Source organism: Falco peregrinus, chromosome 5, assembly GCF_023634155.1.
Source record: "Falco peregrinus isolate bFalPer1 chromosome 5, bFalPer1.pri, whole genome shotgun sequence".
Lineage (NCBI taxonomy): Eukaryota > Metazoa > Chordata > Aves > Falconiformes > Falconidae > Falco > Falco peregrinus.
In genome coordinates, this window is record NC_073725.1 from 110,298,103 (window position 1) to 110,318,360 (window position 20,258).

Consider the following 20,258-nt stretch of genomic DNA (forward strand, 5'->3'; position numbering starts at 1 on the left):
TAGGTGATTTATAATAAAGCAAGCCACGTCTTAACTATCAGTCAAATATTAGTGGATTAGGAGTGCTATTTTTTTGAAGAGGAAATAACCATGACTTTGTTTTTCTTATTCTTTCTTTTCTTTAATTCAGTTCTATCAGATAAAAAAGATACTCTGCAGCACACTCCTGTTAAGAAGCCAAAGGTGGAGTCGGTATCATACAAGGTATGGTTATTATTGCACTTATCACAAGTAAGCACCCACTGTATGCCTGTAACAGTATGTGGGGCAGTAGCAAAGCCTTCTTACAGGCTGTTGTCACGTCCTCTCCTTCACTCTGCCGTCAGTCTGCCCGGAATAGGTAGCGTTCAGACATTGCCAGGACTAAGCATGATTTGGTACTGTGGCTTGAACTGCTTGTACATGATCAGGCCTGATGGGAAGCATGTGTGGGGATTGTGACAGCTGTGCAACACCACAAGAACAGGAGCAAGCCGTAAGAAAGAAAGGGTCAGAAGGAGTTTTGTGCCATACATAGCCTGATGTTACATTGCTGACAGGCACAGGAGTCTGTCCCAAGCTGTGCTCCCAACCCGTGGCTGTCCTTCCTCCCATTCCCATGGTCATTAAATTTCCATGTTCGTGTTTGACAGATGAAACTTGAAGTAATGCTAGTACAATTGAACTCATGTCATTTGGCATTCCACATTACTAGAAGCCCTTAATATGTATGATGTAGCGATTAAAGGTTTTGTTTGCTGTCACTTAGCAGAGTCTCCCTCTGCGCTTACACTTAGAATGCCCTTGACTCAGCATGATACTTCGACATGTCCCTAACTTGAGGCAGTGTCAGCGTGCTGGTTGATAGCTTACCTGCAGGAAACTGAACAGCACGGGCCTAAGTTTGCTCTGTGTTAGCATTGAAGCTCAGTGCTGGAAATTAAATGACATTAAAATTAAATGTTTTGCCCAACTGTGGTTAATACACGTTCATATTATAATATCTGAATAAGTCGGAAAATGCTAAATAGCTTGTTAACACAGAACTGTAGATGACCAAAACATTTGGCCCTAGGAACTAAGGAAACCTTTCCATCCTGGTTTAGTCCAGGGATATTCAAGAGTAAGTGCAGACCTCCTTGCCTGAGTCCGTAGTTGACTTCTGGAGACTGGTGCACAGAGAACAGGGGAAAAAACCTGCTGGTATCTCAATGTGCAGAAGCTTAATGAAGGAGGGCAGTTCTGGAGAGAACAGTGATTCACAGTCTAAGCAATAAGGACTAGGACTTTAGAGGTCTGAAAGCAGGGTGGGAATGAAAAAAAAGTTGTTCTATTTATACTCTAAACTACAGTGCATAGAGATCCCAGCCCCAGACACATACTTAGATGCAGGTACCTTCCGTCAGTGGGCTCAGGTGTCACTGTTTGTATGTGTCTATCGCATTCCTCTGTCAGTTCTTCCTGTTCTCTTGCAGAAGAGATGGCAGAAGTGGGTCTGTCCCGATGTCTGAATTAGCTATGTTAATAGTCTTGCAAGACAGGCCTGTGCCCTGATGCATATCTGGGCTGACAGACGCGGCCACACGTTCACTTCTTTTGCTACACGGGTCACGGTGTCAAGAACAGGAGCAGGGACTGAGAAGGCAACACAGCACCCGGAAACACTACTGTTACAGTGGTTTGATCCCATGTGCAGGATCAGATCTCAAAGCTGGTTCTCCTGGGTTGGAAGGGGAAAGAAAAACCTACCATGCCTACAGGCTGCAAGGAAAGGGATTTTTAAGTGCGTACCTGGGGTTTTTTGGGTTTGTGTTTTTGGTTTTTTCTTTAATGAAAGCAAATTACAAATGCTAGCTCCTGTCTTTGGAGGAGCAGCAGGCTGCAGAAATCATTGTGCTGTTCTTGTTGACTACTCAGTGGGTTTCCTCTTTTTTGAGCCTTTTCCTTGTTTTAGCAGAGCGATGACTCGTCAGATGAAGATTTGCTTCACATTGACACAGAGGCAAAGCCAGGGCGCAATTCCAAAGTAAAGAAAGAGAGTGGAAGTTCAGCAGGAATTCTTGATCTTTTGCAAGCAAGCAAGGAAGTTGGGGGTTTAGAGTATAACACCAACAGGTATGCAACAAGGGATGTTTTTTCCTCGTACCCATAAACAAAAATTGCTCTTTTGTGGTTGTGTGTGAGAGTGAGAGAGAGAAGGAATTTTGCAGCTCAGTAACTGCTTTTTCTCTAGTAAGCACGTTTTTCCTTTATCCTGTGATCTGGAGGGAGAGATGGGAAAGATTTTGGTGGTATAATTTAAACAAATAGAGGTATTTCACATTTGTAAATGCTGAACATCCATTGAATCATTCAAAAGGAAGAGAGCTCAGTGAATGTAGCTTGAGGGCATGAATATTTTTTTTTAATGTAGTAATAATGTGATAATCTAAATGACCAGTATTCCTTCCATAAAGCATTGTAAGGTCCCGCACAGTTCCCTTTGATTGGATGTTTGAAAGCAAAAAATAGGAAGCTGTCTACCCTCCTTCACACCCTTGGTTGTCATTCTCCCCACCAAAACACATCTTGGAAAATAACAAACTCATTCATGGATACTTCTGTACTTAAAAATGGAAGTGCTTGCTTGGACTTGGTTGTGTTTCATATGGGACCGCTGTAGGTGGCCACTGAGGCTGACACTGGATGTTTTGGAACTTGGTTAATAAGGTACAGCACTCGATCTTTTAGTAATCCAAGCAGTGAGCAGTGAAAAGAAATGCAAAACTGGAAAATACGATTCCTAGACTCAAATCCTGCAGTTCAGGACTGTCTGGAATGAGGGTTTTGTTTGGGTCTCTCTCAAAACAAATGTATGGGTTCACTGCCTCCACACTTTACAGACCAAGTCTGATCTGAAACTACTGATAGAGAATTAGGTAACAGAAGCATGCATGTCATTTCAAAAGAAGCTAGTGGGACTCTTCACATACAGAAATGTCTTGCTTAACTCAAACCTTAGGAATTAATCCCTGGGAGGGGATTTTGGGAACATCAACTGAGTTTATGACTTCCACGCACAGAATGGTACTGCAGACATGAACAGCATGCTGTGTCTTGTGCCTTGTGCTCCCTGGTAGTCTGCTGATTAAGCAGATCTTTGCTAGCAGCTGCAGTCTTAACTGAATAATTTGTCCCCCCTCTGTAGAAAGCCAGAGGTATACATGTAAGCACTTTCCCCTGCCCCACAGGGACTACAGCCTTGGCAATTTTGGAAGCTGTGGACTAAATTGCTGGCACAAATTTCTAGCTTCCAAATACGCCTGTTGTGCAAACAGAGGAATTATCCTCTGAAAGGTGAGATTGACAGGCTAGGTGGTGATGTGGGAAATTATGTGAAACGTGCAGTAAGGCTATTCTTGTTTGGCATTTTAATGAGCCAGCTCCATCTCCACTCTGCCTTCACTGGAAAACCACCTTCACCAAGCAGGCAGGGCACGTTGGTTCTCCAGGCTGGCTGCTTGAAGCAGCATTTATCCTGTTCATGATTCATACAGCAGATGTTGGATGGAAATAAGAGGTGTGTCGCACCATTTTATACACGCAAAGCAGCAAAGCCAATCTGCTTTGAGTGCTAAAGCCAGATGCCACATTCAATGGTTGCTGGGGGACCCCAACAGCAGCTTTTTCCTTCCTGCTTTCTCTGGGTCTGCCTTGGTCATACAAAGCCACAGAACCTGTGAAGGAAGTAGAAATAGCTGTAGGAGTGGACTGAGAGTTGAGAACAGTCTGGACAAAGAGACTGGTGCTGTCCTTTTCACCTGTGCTGTACCTTAGCTGGGTGTTGAGTGTGCGTGACCCAGGAAAAGTGCAGCTTGCAAATTTGAAAGGATCTGTTGAAGTAGAATGAGAAGGTCCCCTCAGAGAGGAAGATACTATCTAAACCTGGGAAATGTTGGAAGTTAAAAGCCATAACTGAGAATTCCAAAAGATATGCCTCATGGTCAAAGGGGAACATATGGAATAAGTTACCAAGGGAAACCACAGAAGCAAATTTTATCAGGGAGTTAAAAAAAAATTTAAAAATGCTTTTTTTGATGTTAAGGGAGAAGATGGTATTTTTTAAGGTTGCAATGCAGTGACACAGTTATGGAGAAATCTGAAGGAGGGAGTATTGTTGAACCAGAAACACCTGATTCAATCATCTCAATTTATTAGGCAATTGTCTCTCTCACAGCTTAGACGGTCACAAGAGATTAAACCATATTATATAGACTGGCTTCATGCAGTGTAAATCAGTTGTGAGGTACCAGGCAGCTCTGTGAGAGACAGTCTTGCCTTTGTGCATCAGCATTTAAAGTTTATTACTTGTTACAGCACAGCGACAGTGATCCTCATCTCTCTGTTGAACAGAGGTGTGCATGCGGAGTCTGCTGTAGGAGTTCTCTTCCCATTCCTAATGGGGGTGAAAAAAGCCAATGATTTTAAAATCAAGTAATATAGTCACTAATACCCTTAGAAGGCTTATCTTGACAAGGCTGATGTTTCTAGGGAAGACATCTAATCTCAGTTTAGTCCAATTTTTGCTCCATTACTACCTTCCCCCTAGCAAGGAGTGGTTGATCAAAACAGCCAACCACCTCCTATGATTGTGGAGAGTATGGGGAGAGGTACCACTGTGTCTGAGCTCCCAGGAAACAAGAGTATTTCTTGTTGTCTGAGCTCAGTGTGTCAGTGGTTCTAGATTTCCCTGATCTCTTGAGGTTTGGCCCTGACGCTGCACCTGCCCTTCAAAAGAAATAATCACACTGGCGCTTCTTTTCTGTTTGATTGTTCCTATGAATTCCTTTTCCATTCTGTGTTATGGTGCATAATGGAACGTGTTTATGTAGAATTTACACTTAGGTTTTGGCAGGTAATTAGACTTGTCAGCAGGTAGTTAGGTGTATCTAACTCTGGGAATAAAGTTGCCAGTGTAATATGACTCCCATGCTTGAAGTTTGGTATAAAATAAGAAAAATTATCAACCATTGTAAGAATTAAAAGAAAACCGCCTTGGCCATGTTTACACTGCTAACCATTCCATGTAATATGGTTTGCTGCCTGCGTACGATGTGCAGAAATGCAGAGGTAAGCGGAAAAAATGGATTACAGAAATGGTCCTCAAAGATTCTCTTCCTTGCTTGGGTGGTGTCTTTTCCTGTCTGCAATGGGTTAAAACTGCCACTGTAACAGAGTAGGACTCAGGCCTTTCATTTTTCTGCCATTCAGCCTGGGCTCTGTACCCAGTGTATTTGTAGACTTTGTGGTTTCTGAAATCAAAGTCACAAATGCAGTCACATAAGTAAACTCTGCATGAATTACTACACTCTGTGTGGTAGTTTAGTGGGAATGTGTCATATCAGTTTTGGCTCTTGTATAAACAATTAGGCTTTGGCAGTGTGTATTGCAGCTTGATTGAAAAAAGCTCCTGATAAATGAAATTACTATGTTTCATTTCATAATTATGCCAGGCTTTTTAAATGGCCATATAATGTGTTTTTTTAAAAAAAGAGGAAGAAACATGATATGCAAACATACTGTGTCTCAACATAATGCCAATGCGGTTGTGTCTGACTCTCAGGAACAATTTCCATCTTTCTTTACTTGTAAGGCAGATAAAGGGTAGGTATATGTATGTATGTATATATATATATATATGCATGTCTTTTCTGGATACTCCATGTAGCAGTAGGGCAGGTATGTCTGTGTGGAATCTCCTTTGCTCACACAGTGGTCTGTACAGATGAGAGCCAGCTATCAAGTGGGCAGCATGGAGCCCTGTCACACCAGTGCCAGAGCTGTTGAACCCCAGCAGTAACTTAGGAAGCAGGTCAGGGCTTTTTGTGACAATAACCTTATCTGAATTCTGTGAAACTTCCTTCTATAAAATATTGGACTGTCATTTGCAGCTGACCAAACCAAATGCCCTGATGGCATTACCTAGATTGCTCTAGAGAGCTGCATCTTCTGTACTTGTGTCAATGGTGGGGGAGAGATAATGACAGAAGCCCTGCAGAAAGGCTGCTGTACATGTGGAAAAAGTCTGAAAGAATTGTCATGAAATACGGAAAAAAGCTTGGAGGGACTGGCAGTCACATAATCTTGAACTGAGCAAAATTACTTGTTCTTTTGAGGTCCTATTCAATAATGGAAGGAAATGCTGGTTTTGTACTTGAAATTATTTGAGTTCCATGGTTTTATACAACTGTGACCTCTCCAAAGTATTGATAAGATTACTGTCTTGGCTCTACTTCTCTGCCCTTGATTTGCATTAGGCCGCAGGTAGGGTGAGGGGAAATGTAGAAATGACAGGGAAATGCTATGGCAGAGAGAGGGATGGTGATTTATTGCCTTCCGCTTACATGCACAACTGTTTCTCAATGGTTCTTGTTTGAAGTATGCCAGAGTAATGGCATTTGGAAGGGACCTCAGGAAGTCATCTTGTACAGCCGCCTGCTCACAGCACAGCCGGCTGCGAAGTTTGACCCAATTGTTTAGGGCATTGTCCTGGTGAGTTTTAAATATATTCAGGGATGGGGATTCTGCAGCCTCTGTGTGAGCTGCTCAGCCACCCTCAGTATGGACCTTTTCTTCTTGTGTCGGATCTGCAGCTTGTGACCACTGCCTTTCATCCTGTTGCTGTGCACCACCGAGAGGGTCTGGCCTTGTCTTCTCTGTAACCCTATGAGCTAGTTCTTGCTTCAGGTTAGTTCTTACTTTGATTTAGAAAATGCTCAGTGGTTCCTGTGACTTTCCTTTGCCCGTGTCTGTTTTTCCCCTAATCTTAAAATGAGACTGGACAATAGATGTTCAGAGATGAGGTGAGACACTAAGTGAGCTTACTGTCTCTTATCTCCACCTTGCCTCCAGCCATGTAGGCAGCATGTGCAGGCAGCAAGGAGAATGGGGAAGAAGCCACCCCTCGAGTAATATTCTGCTGAAATTAATAAATTCAATTTTTGTGTTTGAGGTTATAGGTGAAAGGCTCAGTAATTGCTTATGAAAGGAAGGAGATGATCTGCCTAGAGATGTTAAACCCTCAGAAATGGCAGTAGTAGAATTGTTGTGAATAGTGAGGCACTGGCTCCCTGCATGATACCCTCTCCTAGCTTCAGGGCATTGGGATTGTTCCTGTGCCCAGACAGCGCAGGGGCCAGCCTCAATTGAGGAGGTAAAACCTTAGTCTGTCCATGCTGAATAGTGTGTGTTCTTGTCATGATCACGCCTGTTTGCCTGTTGCCACCTGCTCTGGAACATGCTGTCAGGGAAAGGATGCTCTTGTCAAGTCTAGGTGGGTAACACAGGCAAGTGAAAGCCCCAAAACATAGCCTGAAGGGTTGTTTTATGTTCTCCTCCCTAATGAAGATACTGCTAGCAATGGCAAGCTGTTTGAGGCTTAAACCCAACGCAACAAATAGTTGCAGAGAGCGCTGTGTGTAGGGCACAAAGCCATCTGTGCCATACAGACCAATGTCTTCTTCCTTGAGTTCCTACAGAGATGATTTGCCCTTCCCTGCTCCTCATCACACTGTCCCAACCAGCACGGCAGGCTGGTCAGTCCTGGGGGAGATTTTATTTAGAATAAGTTTTAACAGCAAATTTTCCCTTCTGTTATGGTGCTTATCTCCATTAATAATGTGAAAACGTGCTGCCAGTTTTCAGCTCTCCGGAGCAGCAGTAGAATGGCAGTTGCTGGTGATGACTATGCACATGGCTTGCTAGCAGGCTTGCAAGGCCAGGCTGCTCGGTGTGGGTGCAAGCTTGGCCCGTCGGGCTCCACACTAGCTCAAGCGTGGGCTCTGGGTGGGAGCGGACCCTGGCATATCTCGGACTGGTCCTGCACAGCTCAGCCCCGTGAGTCATTCAGGCAGCCACCACGCTGCTTTGGCCATGCCTTTTCAGCCGTCTGAGTGGTTCTTTTGCTTGTGGACAGAGCAGCAGCTGCACCGGGGTTTACCATGCTATGCTGGGTGTTGCAGGGGAAGCTGGCAGTTCCCAGCGTGGATGTCTTTCAGTTCCTGCACTATATGAAGCTGAAAACCACCAGATGCTTGCTAGGCAGCAAATGGTTATAGCAGTAACCTAATCTCTCAGTCATGTGTCCTTGTCTTTAGAAGAGTGAAAGGAAAACAATAAAATCCCAAAAAGGGAGGCCATGCAGAATGCTGAAGTGGAGCCCACTGCAAAAGGCACAAACGGCTGCCAGTCAGTTCGTTAAAGTGTCCTTTTCTCTGTTCATCCACAACATCATTTTTTAGCTTGAGGAGAGGAAAGCAAGGCTGCTGGGATTTGCAGAGCAGTGGCAGGGTCTGTGTTATCACTAAGTGCCACCTCACTGTGTGTTTGAAGGGCCCTTGCCAGCCGGCTGTTGGGAAGGGAGCATGGAGGCAGAAACACGGGTGGCTTTGCTCCTGCTCCCACACTCATTTTAAATGCTTTTTAAGTCATAGTTGTAACTCACAGGTAATTTACTTTCATAATTTTTTTTAAAATCATTGCTGAAGCTACAGAAAGATAATATGGCCTTCCAGAGCTTAAAAATTACTTTCTTACTCTTCTTGAATTTTTTTTTTGGCTTAGAATGCTGAAATACTTCTGATGAAAGTACATGCCAGCACATGCCCTAATGAGAAACACTTTGCCCTTGTGCAGCTCTGCCTCTGGGACATTTCACACACACATTCAGGTTATGGTTTGGCTCTCAGAACCACTGGTTTTGATCATATTCCACAATTTATTTGTTGAAGCTTGTGCTGCTTAAGGCAGTTCCTGTCTGATTTGCCCGTCTAGTGGTCAGTATTTGATGGTCTGTTGGCAGTGTTTTGAGAGTCCAGTGTTTGCGAAAACAGTTGGGGGGGGGGGGGGGAAATTTGAAAAGAAAGTATGTTAATTTCTTATAGATGGTGCAAAATATGCCTTTGACAGGGAGAAGGCTAAGACACCTGGCATGATAATGAAGGGATTAAAATGTCTTTTTCCTAAATAAGTTTTCGGTGTTCTTCTATTCATTGAGTTGCTAGCTGCTAACACCAGTCTTAACTTGTTTTCAGGATTATTTATAAAGCAATTAGTGCCCAGAACCTCCCATTATGTCTTGTACGTTACTCTATCTGAAGTCCTGTAATGGTTTAGAGTGGATTAAATTAAGTTCAAGTAAGAGAAAGTGATGCAGTACTGCTAATTTACTTGGGAAGTGGTGTATGTGAGTGGCTTCTATTGCATAGCTGTAAAAAATATCGTTACCACAGCAAGGTTTTTTTTGCATTTCACTATTTGCCCAAACTCCAAAGTTCTGGAAATATTTGATGATATGTTTTGCCTCTTGCAGAATTAATGTCTGGCGTTCTCTGACAAGGTTATCATTCTATGTTCTGTATTTTCAGGAGCATGCTTTCCCACCTTGCTAAGCATACATGCCAGTCAGAAGTTACACATTGTTTGACCTCAGCCTACTCTGCAGGAATGTATTTCTTTCTGTAGCAGGTGTACCATTCCTGTTGACAACTGGCAATAAAATACCAAAAAGCACGTTCAATGAAAGCTAGGTTTCCACCCACCCTGTAGTCCACCCATCCAGTCCATAGCTCTCCAGTATCTCCCATAATCAATCCGTCACACATCCACATCAGAAGACTCTCCCAATGCACTGCAGAAGGGTCTTGAATTGCTCTACCCTACCATGTTGTCCTGCCAGCAGATCCTGGAGTCGTGACAGCCCCCATTGTGAACTGTGGCCTGTAATCATAAGCTTCCTTCCAGTTGTTCAAATTCTTCCTCCACTTGCTTGGCAGCATGTGGCAGAATCCCACCATGACATCCCCCTCCTGTGCAGACCCATAAGTCCTCAGAGTTGGTAGCAGAGACACTGTGCTGTTGGGAATGCCGTTACAGGCTTTGAAAAGTTACCTGACCCCTGTCCTCACCCACCAGCAACAACAGCCTGCAGGGAGCTGCACATCGTGTGCCCAGCCGTGCTGAGCACGGCTTCCTGGCTTCTGGGGCAGCAACCCCAAATCTAATGTGCTGTCTGTGATATTGCTGTTAGCATAAAAATAACTGGTGTCACTTGTGGCATGCCCAGCTGCTCAAAGGGCAGTAATCAGGAAATCTCTTCCAGCAACACTGTGCACTAAAAGGAGTCAACTCTTTGTGAGGGGTTTGTGTTTTTCTGGAATCGCTAACAGCTCTTGTATTTCTCAATGTTTCCCTGCAGTCAGCCACCTGCCTCACCCAGCACGCAGGAAGCAATCCAGGGCATGCTATCGATGGCAAACCTCCAGTCATCAGAGTCCTGCCTCCAGACATCATGGGGTACCAATCAGGCAAAGAATAACTCCATCTCCACACAAAACTCTAAAAAAGCGGGTGGTGGCAGCAACAAAAATGCCGGGAAGCGGTTACTAAAGAAAAGCACAAAGAACAGTATTGACATCGAAGATTACGATGAAGATCAGGACCACTTAGATGCCTGTTTTAAAGATTCAGATTACGGTAAGTATGAACGAAGCGGTCTGTGTGAGTGTGTGCCTGGGTATGCATGTACATATTTGTGCATGTTTGCAAATACTGCCCATGTTTCTCATGATATGCTTGCTCAGTTTCTGTCACATCAAAATCGACTGGATATTTTGGTAAGGAGGAGTGCAAATAACAAGAGGTCTGCATGGCAAAATTAAGCAAACGCTGTACAATAGGAGACGGACTACAGAGCCGGTGGTGATAGGGCCATCCAGGTAGACTATATTTGAGGCAAGTCGCAATCAGAAGATCTTAAGAAGCACGGAAGCCCACTGAAACTGCATCAGTCAGCCAAGAAACAGGAAACTGCCCCAGAAACGTGTGTCAGGTACTGGTACTTAGGACAGAAATGTCCTTGTCTGCACAATAGCAATAAAATGTCTAGCTGAGATGAATGAGTTGAATTTGTGCTTGGAAAAGGGATCCAGTGGTGTTCTGAGTATTGGCAGAGAGTGCAAACATCTGAAGTAGAAATGGGCACAAAGCCAGTTTGCACCAGTTATATCAGTTCTGCAATAATAATCTACAGGACCTTTTTTGAGTATAAGAAGTGAGGAAATGAAGAAAAGTAATAATGTAAAGACTGATAGAGACTGGAAAGCCTGAAGTAGCAAAGAGGGCAAGAGGTGGGTAGAGGTTTATGCTGCATAACAAGAAAGTCTGTGTGTGTGTTGAAGTCTCCCTGGCAAGCATGGCCATCAGAATCATTTGTTACAATTGGAAAAGTGGAGTGTGTCTTCTCCCATTATTAACAGAGATATCACGGCAAAATGGAGGTGCTGTGACATGCTGCAGAAGGCTGCCCAGCCATTTAGAGTGCACTGTGTGCGCTGGGATGCAGCGGTAGCGCTGGAAGGTGCTTTGGGAAAGAGCAGCTCCATAAAGCTGTTGGACCGGGGTGTGCTTTGCAGACAGATGCCATGCATGAGCAAGGCTGTGCTCTGCTCTGCGCTGCTGAGGGCTGGATTTGCTCATTTTGTGTCTGTGCTGCCAGCAAATGGAGAGTCTTTGTTGTGAGCAGGCTTGGTTTCTAGAGGGTTGCTTTGTGCCACATCTGATCAGCAGACTTCTAGTGTCAGTGGCTAAATGCCACAGTAATGCCAAAATCACCAGTGACGTAACAAATGGCAACTGGCAAGAAAATCAAATGCACATGAGAAAAAAAAATAATACAGAAACTTCATAGTACAGGCTTGGACAAAGTTCAGATAAGGTGGTGTTTATCTCAGAGGCCTGTGAAGGGTCCTTTGGTGGAATGGTTCACATTCATCTTTTGGGCACTCGCACTGTGTCTCATTTGGCTCTGCCTAACTGTGCGGCAGTCATACAGGCCAGGACAGTGTGGTGCTGAGTGAAGTGGTTGGCTGATGTGTCTTCAGTACCAGTCCAACTTGAGATAAGGAAACCTGTTCCTGTCCCTTCTAGCTGTGCTGCTGCTCCACAGACAAGAGGAAGACTGATTTTTCCTGTCCGAGAAGTTTCACTCTGTATCCTGAAAGTACCTGGTCACAGTTTGACAGCAGCTCCCAAGTGTAACGTGTGGATGAGAGCAGGAGAAAGTCCCCTGAGTGTTGCAGCTGTGTCACCACTCAGTGGTACTTCTAGGGGACCTTGCTATTATAGCTGCGATGCCTGTAGTCACCCCACCTGTACAGAGCAAGTGGGCCTCTGTGCAGGGTAGAGTTGTTTCCTACATTGAAACTATTACCTTTGTTTCCTACTGTAGTTTACCCTTCTCTCGAATCAGATGAAGATAATCCAGTATTCAAATCCCGATCAAAGAAAAGGAAAAGTTCAGATGATGCCCCTTACAGTCCAACGGGTAAGTCCAAGTGGTCTCTTCTGCCCAGACTCAGGCTAAGTCATGCAGGTCCCTAAAGAACCAGCCATTTTTTCAAGGAGTGTGGAAATTGTAACACCACAACTAGCAATTTCTTTATCATGTGAAGGATTAATCCTTTCCAGCACAGTGGGAGGTGATTACTGGTCTCTGGGACTCAGCGCTGAGCAGTGTTAGCCTTCCTCCATCAATCAGTTGACTGGAAAAAGTAATTCCTCGGTGGGTTGTTGGGTTATTTTATTTCATACTCTTGGCAGTGAAACAATTGGTGGCCACCTTAGCAGTGGTATAACAGTGGAACCCCAGACAGCTGAGTAGCCATGGCTTTTAGGTGTTGACTGTGTAAAGAGTAACGAGAGAGAGTGTGGGAAGTCTCCTCCAGATTCAGCCAAAGCTGGTGGTCTGGAAGGGTGTTTTTGTTGCGGCTCACCAGAGGCAGTGACAGGCCAGGAGGTCCTTAGACCCTTTTGATAAGGCCCGTTAACAAGGGAGTCTGCGGCTTGCTGTGTGTGTGACAAGCAGCCCATGTCTCATCAGCTTGTGGCACTGCATGTCCATCCCCAGCTGACGTAGCGGTGTACACTGTCCATTTGGAAATGATGCTGGAGTCACTCCTATCTGTAGCATAGGCTAAACTTCCCATGGCTTTGGCTTCAGGCAGCTGCAGCTGCCAGTGAAGTTGCTCAGCTGTGTTACATTTTTATTGGCAGCTTCTCCCCAAGCCACTGTGACTGGAGGCTGTTGGCACCTTCTGCCTTCGCGTGCATCCTAGGGAAGGAAGGGCAGAGGCTGCAGCATCCCTGGCCCTCCCTGCTCAGGAGGGCAGAGCCTCGCTGCCCATTGTGTGGTTATGCTGCTCAGACAAGCACGTGCTGCATATCTCACCTGCATCTACTTTCTTTGTAGCACGAGTTGGCCCCTCAGTGCCTCGACAAGACAGACCAGTGCGAGAGGGCACGAGAGTCGCCTCCATTGAAACTGGACTCGCCGCTGCCGCTGCAAAGTTGTCACAGCAGGTGAGGTTGCTTGAGAAGTAGTAGCTGCCAGGGAAGGAAAGCCCTCTCCCCCAGCAGCAGAGACATGCCCAAATAGCAGCGCAGTGTCAGTCCTCCTCAGTGCTTATTCATGCCAGTGACACAGGGCTCAGCAGTCTCAGGGGAAATGAATGGGATGAAAGTCCAATAGTGTCACAACATGTCTGACAACACCACAGAGCAGAGCAGGCGATGTGTTGGAAGTGTAGAGAAATAGGAGCAAGCAAGCATAGCTCCCAGGCTAAGACAGAAGGAGGCTGCCCAAAAGGAGTATGCATGAACCACATATTGATGTGCATTTGAGAGTCTGACTGGTGTGAATGCCTTGTCTGTGGAAATCAGCTGCTGGGAAGCATAAGGGTTTACTTCCAAAGGCTTGGTGAACTGTGGGTAACTGTGGGTCACTTTAGCAAAGATATTGAGGCCCTTTGGGTGTTGATAAGTGTCCAGTCTCTGAAGGGGTCAGATAGATGCTAAGCACCTAACGCACATAGGCCCCATACGTGTGACACCATGAGGTGCAAAGGTGACAAGGTCTGCTGGACCAAGGTTGGTGAGACACCTTGGCGAGTTGCTGGAGATGCAGGTTTTGGTGGCATTGGGCTTCTGTGATGCACAGTGTTGAGTAGAAGAGCTCTAAGAATGGTAGCAGGGTTTCATCAAGAAGCCAACTAAAGGTAGGCAAAGGAAACAGGACGGTGACAGGCCACTGTTCTCATGGTATGTGTGTGTTAGTGCAGTTACAGGTCGGGAGATAATGTGTGTGTCCTAGCAGGAAGCAGAATCTGTGAATCAGTGGGATGTATAATATCCTCCATGCTATTGTGAAAGTGTATGAAGATACCTGAAGATAGGAGTTGCCAATTTTTGTGGAACATCGAAAGATTTGTTCATGCAAAACCACGCTGGTCTCCCAAGGCAGGGTCATTTTGGTCCTGGCTGGTTCCCGCTTGCTGCAGTGTATGCAGAGTTAACAAACAAGGAGGCTCTGCACAAAACATACATAGATGCAAGAAAGGCAAACGTGTGCGTGCAGCAGAGAGAGCTGTGAGCGAGATGATATCGGAACAGACCCCGAGCAGTTTGTACATGGCAAACTTCGTGGGTTTTCATTGTATCAGGACCCTAAGCAACGCCGCTGGCCCTTGCCATAGCTAAAGGTCTTCTGGGGATTAATCTGAGCTTCATGTTTGTCATTTTAAAGGAGGAACAAAAAGGCAAGAAGAAAAAAAATACCAAAAAGAAGCTGTCAACCAACAACGCGAACAAACTGGCTCAGGAAGGCAGCTCGCCAGAGCCGAAGCTGGAGTCACATGCCAGCAGCCTCACAGACCACGAGTACACTGCAGGGGCCAGCACCTTTGGGGTCGCCCAGCCTAACAGGGGATCGCAGCCGATGGCACCCGGTGTTTTCCTCACACAGAGGAGACCCTCATCATCCTCGCAGAACAATGCCTCCGCCAAAGGTACCAGGAAACGCCTGGGGTTATGGTGTAGGAATGGGGAAGGGTGAATTGGTCATGTAATCCGTGCCTTTTGCAGGGCCCTCACATGTTGTTGTGCCTGCTGTGGGTATGCAGAAGTGCTTTGGCAGGTTGGATTTGATTAGAGATAGGGCCCATGGCCTTAGCTGTTCTGGCACTGTGGGCCCATGTGTGCGTTTTGCTCCTGGGCTGTTTGTTGCATGGTGTGAGGCATCCCATGCTAGGAAGTACTCCTGGGCGTGCCCCGAGGCTCCTGAGGAACACCTGCAGTGGTCACATCATGGTCCAGCCTCTCTGGCGAAGCCTTGTCCAGGGGAAGATGCATCCGTGAAGGCTGTTCTGCCCAGGGCTAGGTCAGGCACTGCTGTGGTTGGGTGGTGTGTGTACACCAACACATGCTGACATGTAGATGAGGACATCCCAGCCAGCAAGCGTAGAGCAGTGCAGATCTGCAAACCTGTCTTGAGACTTGCCACAAGGGAGCAGAGGAGTATCAGACCTTGGGAGTAACACAGCTGCACAACACCAAAGCCAAAAGAGAGGAAGAGGTCGCTTGTTGTCTGCTGTAGGGAGAGCGTTACAAAGCTGAGGCTGTCTTGGAGTCTAAGCTAGGACCTCCTGTTCTCTGCTTGAACTTTGCTGAGAAGGCCTGACAGAGGCAGGTGGGTGGGACAGGCACCATGTAGCGTGAAGATTAAGTGTGCAGTCCCACTGGGAGAGGCCCTGGTGTAGAAGGTGACACAACGTGGCAGATGTTTCCTGTGTTCCCCTGTATTCGAGCAGAGCAAGTTAGAGGTAGTGCATGATGTCCTGGCAAACAGTAAAACATCAGAGCAGCCTGAATGGGCCATGCAGGAGGACGTGCATAGCCAGAGTCCTGCCAGGAGCTGGTAATACCTGTGGCTGTCTGCTGAGCTGGAGTGGAGTGAACGTGTTTGCCTGGAATGGTGTCTTTGTGGTGAAGTGGTGGCATTAGTAAAACAGGTCCAAGCCAGTGGAAGATGTGATGGGAAGAGAAGTGCTGAATGGGGTCAAATCCCAGTCTGGTAAGCTAGGCGGCCCAGTCAGGGCATTGTGAAGGGAGCGTGGCCAGGCATGTGGATCACACGGTGCCCGTGGTATAGCTCAGTCCTCAAAGGAGGGAAGGAGCCATGTGCCCAGAAAGTGAGTGGCTGACCTCGCAGGGAGCGGAGCACTTTCAGGGCCTCCTGTGCAGGGTCTTGGGACAGCTGGGGGCACCAAGGGCATCTCTCTGCATGGAGCACAGGGAAGTGCTGAGCCTGGGGACTGCCAGCTTGGGCACCACTGGGAATGAAGGAACTGTGGAAGGAGATGGTGGGATGAAGCACAAGTAGGGAGCTCTAGGGCCTCCTCAGGGAAGGTCTCAATCTTAACAAGTGAGGCAAAAGGATGAGAAATGAGGAAAGTTCCCACAGAAAGTGTCACCCACACTGTCACAGTCTTTAAGGCTGGGGCACTTATTGCAGATGGGAAGAGTGGAGAGGGGCGAAATCTCTGCAGGTATTGCGCATGAGTGCATCAGTGGCAGCATGATGGGAAAAGAAAAGACTGCGTAGGTGTGCGTTGTGCCTGGCAGACTCCTGTGCCTTGGTGACCAGGGGAGTTTCTGGCCGTAAGGTGGTAGCAGACGAGTGGTGGGGCAGCGAGCAGCTGCAGTATTTGCACTGGACCAGGACACAGGGAGCACAGACCTCACTGAACCACACAGCTCATGGGCAAAGGCCTGAGCTCATGGCGGTGGTGTCTTCTCATCGGTATGGGGACGGGGACGTTGTCCACTTTGGGTGTGTTGTAGTGCCTTGGTGCTGGCCTGCATCTGTAGGAAAGCAGTGTAGTGTGTGTGTGCACGCGCGTGTGTGTGTGTCTGTATGTGCATCTTTTCAGTGTCCTTCTGGCAGGGCTGGATGCAGGTGGTCTGTCTAGCTCTGGGGGAAGAGAAGGCAAAAAGAAACGTGGCACTGTGATGGCACATGGGTCGGTCTCAGAGTGGTGGGCAAAGTACCAGGCATCCTCGGGGCAGTGCTTAGCCCAGGGCTTATGGTGGCATGTGAGCTCAGCACCCCTGTGCTGCAGCTTTCCCTCGGAGGAAGGCAGAGAGGTGCCCAGAAATCCCTGGGCAGCGTGCAGGTGCGTGGTGAAGGCTGGCACTGCCAGGTACAAGGAGCGGTGGGGTGATTGCGTGTGTGCAGCCTCTCCTGCGAGGCACTGAGGAGCAGGACCGTGCTGGCGTGGCTGGGTTCCCACTGGTGCCCATCAGCAGTGAGCCAGGCCTGGCGTCAGGCCAGGTGAGGGCACAGGGCAGCAGGGCACTGCGGTGGCAGGAGAAGCCCCAGCAAAGGCAGGAATGAGCCTCCAGCCTGAGCAGCAGCGGGGGGTGGTCCAGGGCTGGGGGTCAGCCGTGTGCCCCTGCCATGGTGGTGCTGCTCCTCTGGGGGCTCTGCTCCCCGCTGAGCCCTGATGGATGCCTGGGGAGGGGGGGGGGGCACCAATGCTTGGGCATGCTTGTGGCCTTGGAGGGGCCGGGGGGGGCCTCGGCTGGCTCCAGGGGCAGCCGGGGGGAGCTCCAGGGGCAGCCGGCGGGAGCTCCAGGGGCAGGCTGCGGAAGCTCCGAGAGCAGCCTTGGGGGTGCCCAGGGGGCCCAGAGGCCGCCTATGGAGGGGCCCCAGGGGCAGCCCAGGGGGTGGGGGTGGGGCAGGGGCAGCCCAGGGAGGGCCACAGGGGCTCCATAGCCAGCCTGGGGGGGCTCCTGAGCGAGCCGGGGGGGGGGCTCCTGGGGCAGCCCGGGGGGGCTCTAGCCAGCCTGGGGGGCTCCATAGCCAGCCCGGGGGGCTCCATAACCAGCCGGGGGGGGGCTCCTGGGGCAGCCCGGGGGGGCTCTAGCCAGCCTGGGGGGGCTCTAGCCAGCCCGGGGGGCTCCATAGCCAGCCCGGGGGGGCTCCTGGGGCAGCCCGGGGGCGCGGGCCGGGCCGGGCGGGCGCTGACCCGCTCCCGCGTTGCAGGGAAGCGCACGAAGAAGGGGATGGCCACGGCCAAGCAGCGGCTCGGCAAGATCCTGAAGATCCACCGGAACGGGAAGCTGCTGCTCTAGCGGCGGGGCCGGCGGGGCGTGCCGCCCGGCTCCGGGCCACCGCGCCCGTCATCCCTTTAACTTTCAGCGGTCGGAGTGTACAGAATCCTGCTATAAATATTTTTTAATATAGATGTCCTTTCTCAGAGCGCTGAGAGTGACTAGCCGCCAAAAGTTAATACTAACCCCGGCCGGGCGGGGCCTCCCCTCAGGCGCCGGGCGGGCGGCGGGGGGCGGCCGGGCCGGGCCGGGGGGCCCGGGGGGCCGGGGCCGGGCCGCCGGGCGCGTTTCTCAGGCAACCCCCGTCGCCCTGTGTAGCTGCGTTTCCCGAGGCACCCTTTTCCTAGAATGTAGCTTGTACATAGCTTTTGGAATAACCACCACCGGTTTTTTATAAGGGGAAAGTCTCTCCGGGGCGCCGCCCGCCGGTACCAGCTCTTTGCGTAACTTCTTGTACGAGGAGGGAGACAGTTATTTTACTAGCACCTTGTGGAGTGTTTCCGTGTTTTGTGACGATGTAATTTATTAATGTTTGTAGCTTTTTATATTTGTACATTTCTTATGGGCTTTGTTTATATACACACATTACCGGGGCGCGGCGCCCGCGGGGAACCAGAGCCACCTGCGGCCGCGGGCGAGGGCCGCGCCAGCCTGGGCGTCGCGCCGGCTTTTTTATTATGATTATTATTATTATTAGTATTATTATTTTTTCGCGACATGTACATTTCTAACAAAGTTTATCGTGGCTATCTATCTATGACGGTGTTTTATTTACCGATTCATATCAAATGCTCTTGTATCGAGTTCACGAAATCTAAGTAAACCTAGAGCAAAGTTTAAAAAAAGAGAAAAAAGGAAAAAAAAAAAAAGGCAAAGTAAACTATTTCAGGTTTTGTACACAACTGCCTGGGCCTGGCCTTTTTGTGGGGTTGGCACAGGGTTTGGTGGGGGAGCAGAAGCAGCCATGGGGGTCCCTCTGGGTGGGTGGGTGAGTGGGAGGAGCGGGCGCCCAGCCCAGCACAGCCTCTGCCCTGTTCAGCCTGCTCCCGCAGCGGGGGCAGGCAGCTGGGGGACTCTGCAGCCCCATCGCAAGCACGCCACGGGCTGCTGAGCCCATGCCCCATCTGCCGCCCAAAACCCTTACTGAGACCTCTCTTGCTGTAGCACCACAAGAAGCCCTGGCTAATTCGACACGGCCTGAGTGTCCTGGTAAGATTCCCTGTGTTCCACCCAGTCATGTCTGCCCACTGCCCAGCACCGCTGATGACACCTGCCTCTCTTGGACAAGCATACACGCTTGCTTCCTGCCTCCATCCTGGCGGTCACCAGGTGCTGCAGGCTTTCCCCTTCTTTTCACTCACTGAGACATCGGGTATCTCACCATTTGCTGTGAGCCATTTCTCCAGACTGACCCTGCCGCCCCTGGGCCTTTTTCCACATACTTCTTGGTTATCCTAAGAGAGGCTGAAGGTGATACCCGTAGACATGCACAACTGCTGCTGCTGTAGTTCTTTCCTAACGCAAGGCTGTTCAACTCTCCCACACTTAGGCTGCTGCCTAGCACTTTGGCCACATTATGCTGGCAGTGACACGAGCCACCTACAGCCTGCGCAGTTACCTGTTGCCCCTTCCGACAGCCCCAGCAAGCTCAAGGTTACCGTTGCAGAGCCCTCTGTCTAGAGGTAAGCATGATGTGGCCTCAGACCCCAAACATGTTGTGTTTGCTTACTAGACAACAATGACACAGTGGGATAATACGAATCTTTTCACTGGCCACATCTCTTCAAACAGGTCACCTGTTGACAGAGCTTTATTATAAGCAATTCTTTCAGACAGACAGAAGGCCAGGTGTGCTGCTGAGGGATTGCTTCCTTTTTGGGAGGTTTTGTCTCTATCTACACCTGGGTCTCTGATGCACAAGTAGGCAAATGCAAAGGCCATTACGTGTGCAGGAGTGGTGGGTGCCTGATACTAGTGCAGTACGAGGCATTGCAAAACTCATCCCAGTTAGGTGTTGCCGACTTTCAAAGCAGGCAGCCAGTAGCAACGCGTGGTCAGTGGATGAAGACAGTGTTCTCCAGGGGAAGGCTGTGACAACCCATTTGGATTGAGGAATCTGAAGGAATGCTGAGAAGTTTCTTTCAGCCAAGGGTAAGCTTTTGGCCAGGGACAGCATGACAAGTGTATACGGAGGCCCAGGGAAATGTTCCTGTGGGGAACCAGGCACCTGGCCAAGGGTGGACTTGCCAAAAGAGGCAGCAGTTTGGTCCTCTTTTGTTGTCTTCCAGCAGAGA

The 20,258-nt window shown here is 48.7% G+C and overlaps 1 protein-coding gene across 5 annotated transcripts in view; it reads left to right on the forward strand.

The window, feature by feature from the left end:
- PHF2 (PHD finger protein 2) overlaps positions 1-18,863 on the forward strand; it is a 97,736-nt gene extending 78,873 nt beyond the window's left edge. The window contains exons 18-24 of one of the 5 annotated variants that reach the window (XM_055804958.1): positions 131-204; positions 1,934-2,094; positions 10,214-10,491; positions 12,245-12,340; positions 13,265-13,374; positions 14,597-14,858; positions 17,897-18,863. In XM_055804958.1, coding sequence (XP_055660933.1) covers positions 131-204; positions 1,934-2,094; positions 10,214-10,491; positions 12,245-12,340; positions 13,265-13,374; positions 14,597-14,858; positions 17,897-17,985 — 1,070 coding nt within the window. In that variant the 3' untranslated portion in view covers positions 17,986-18,863. Of the gene's footprint in view, positions 1-130; positions 205-1,933; positions 2,095-10,213; positions 10,492-11,943; positions 12,341-13,264; positions 13,376-14,596; positions 14,859-17,896 lie in introns of those variants that run through there. The other 4 variants (XM_055804959.1, XM_055804960.1, XM_055804961.1 and 1 more) reach the window with 4 other exon arrangements.
- Positions 18,864-20,258: the final 1,395 nt, after the last annotated feature.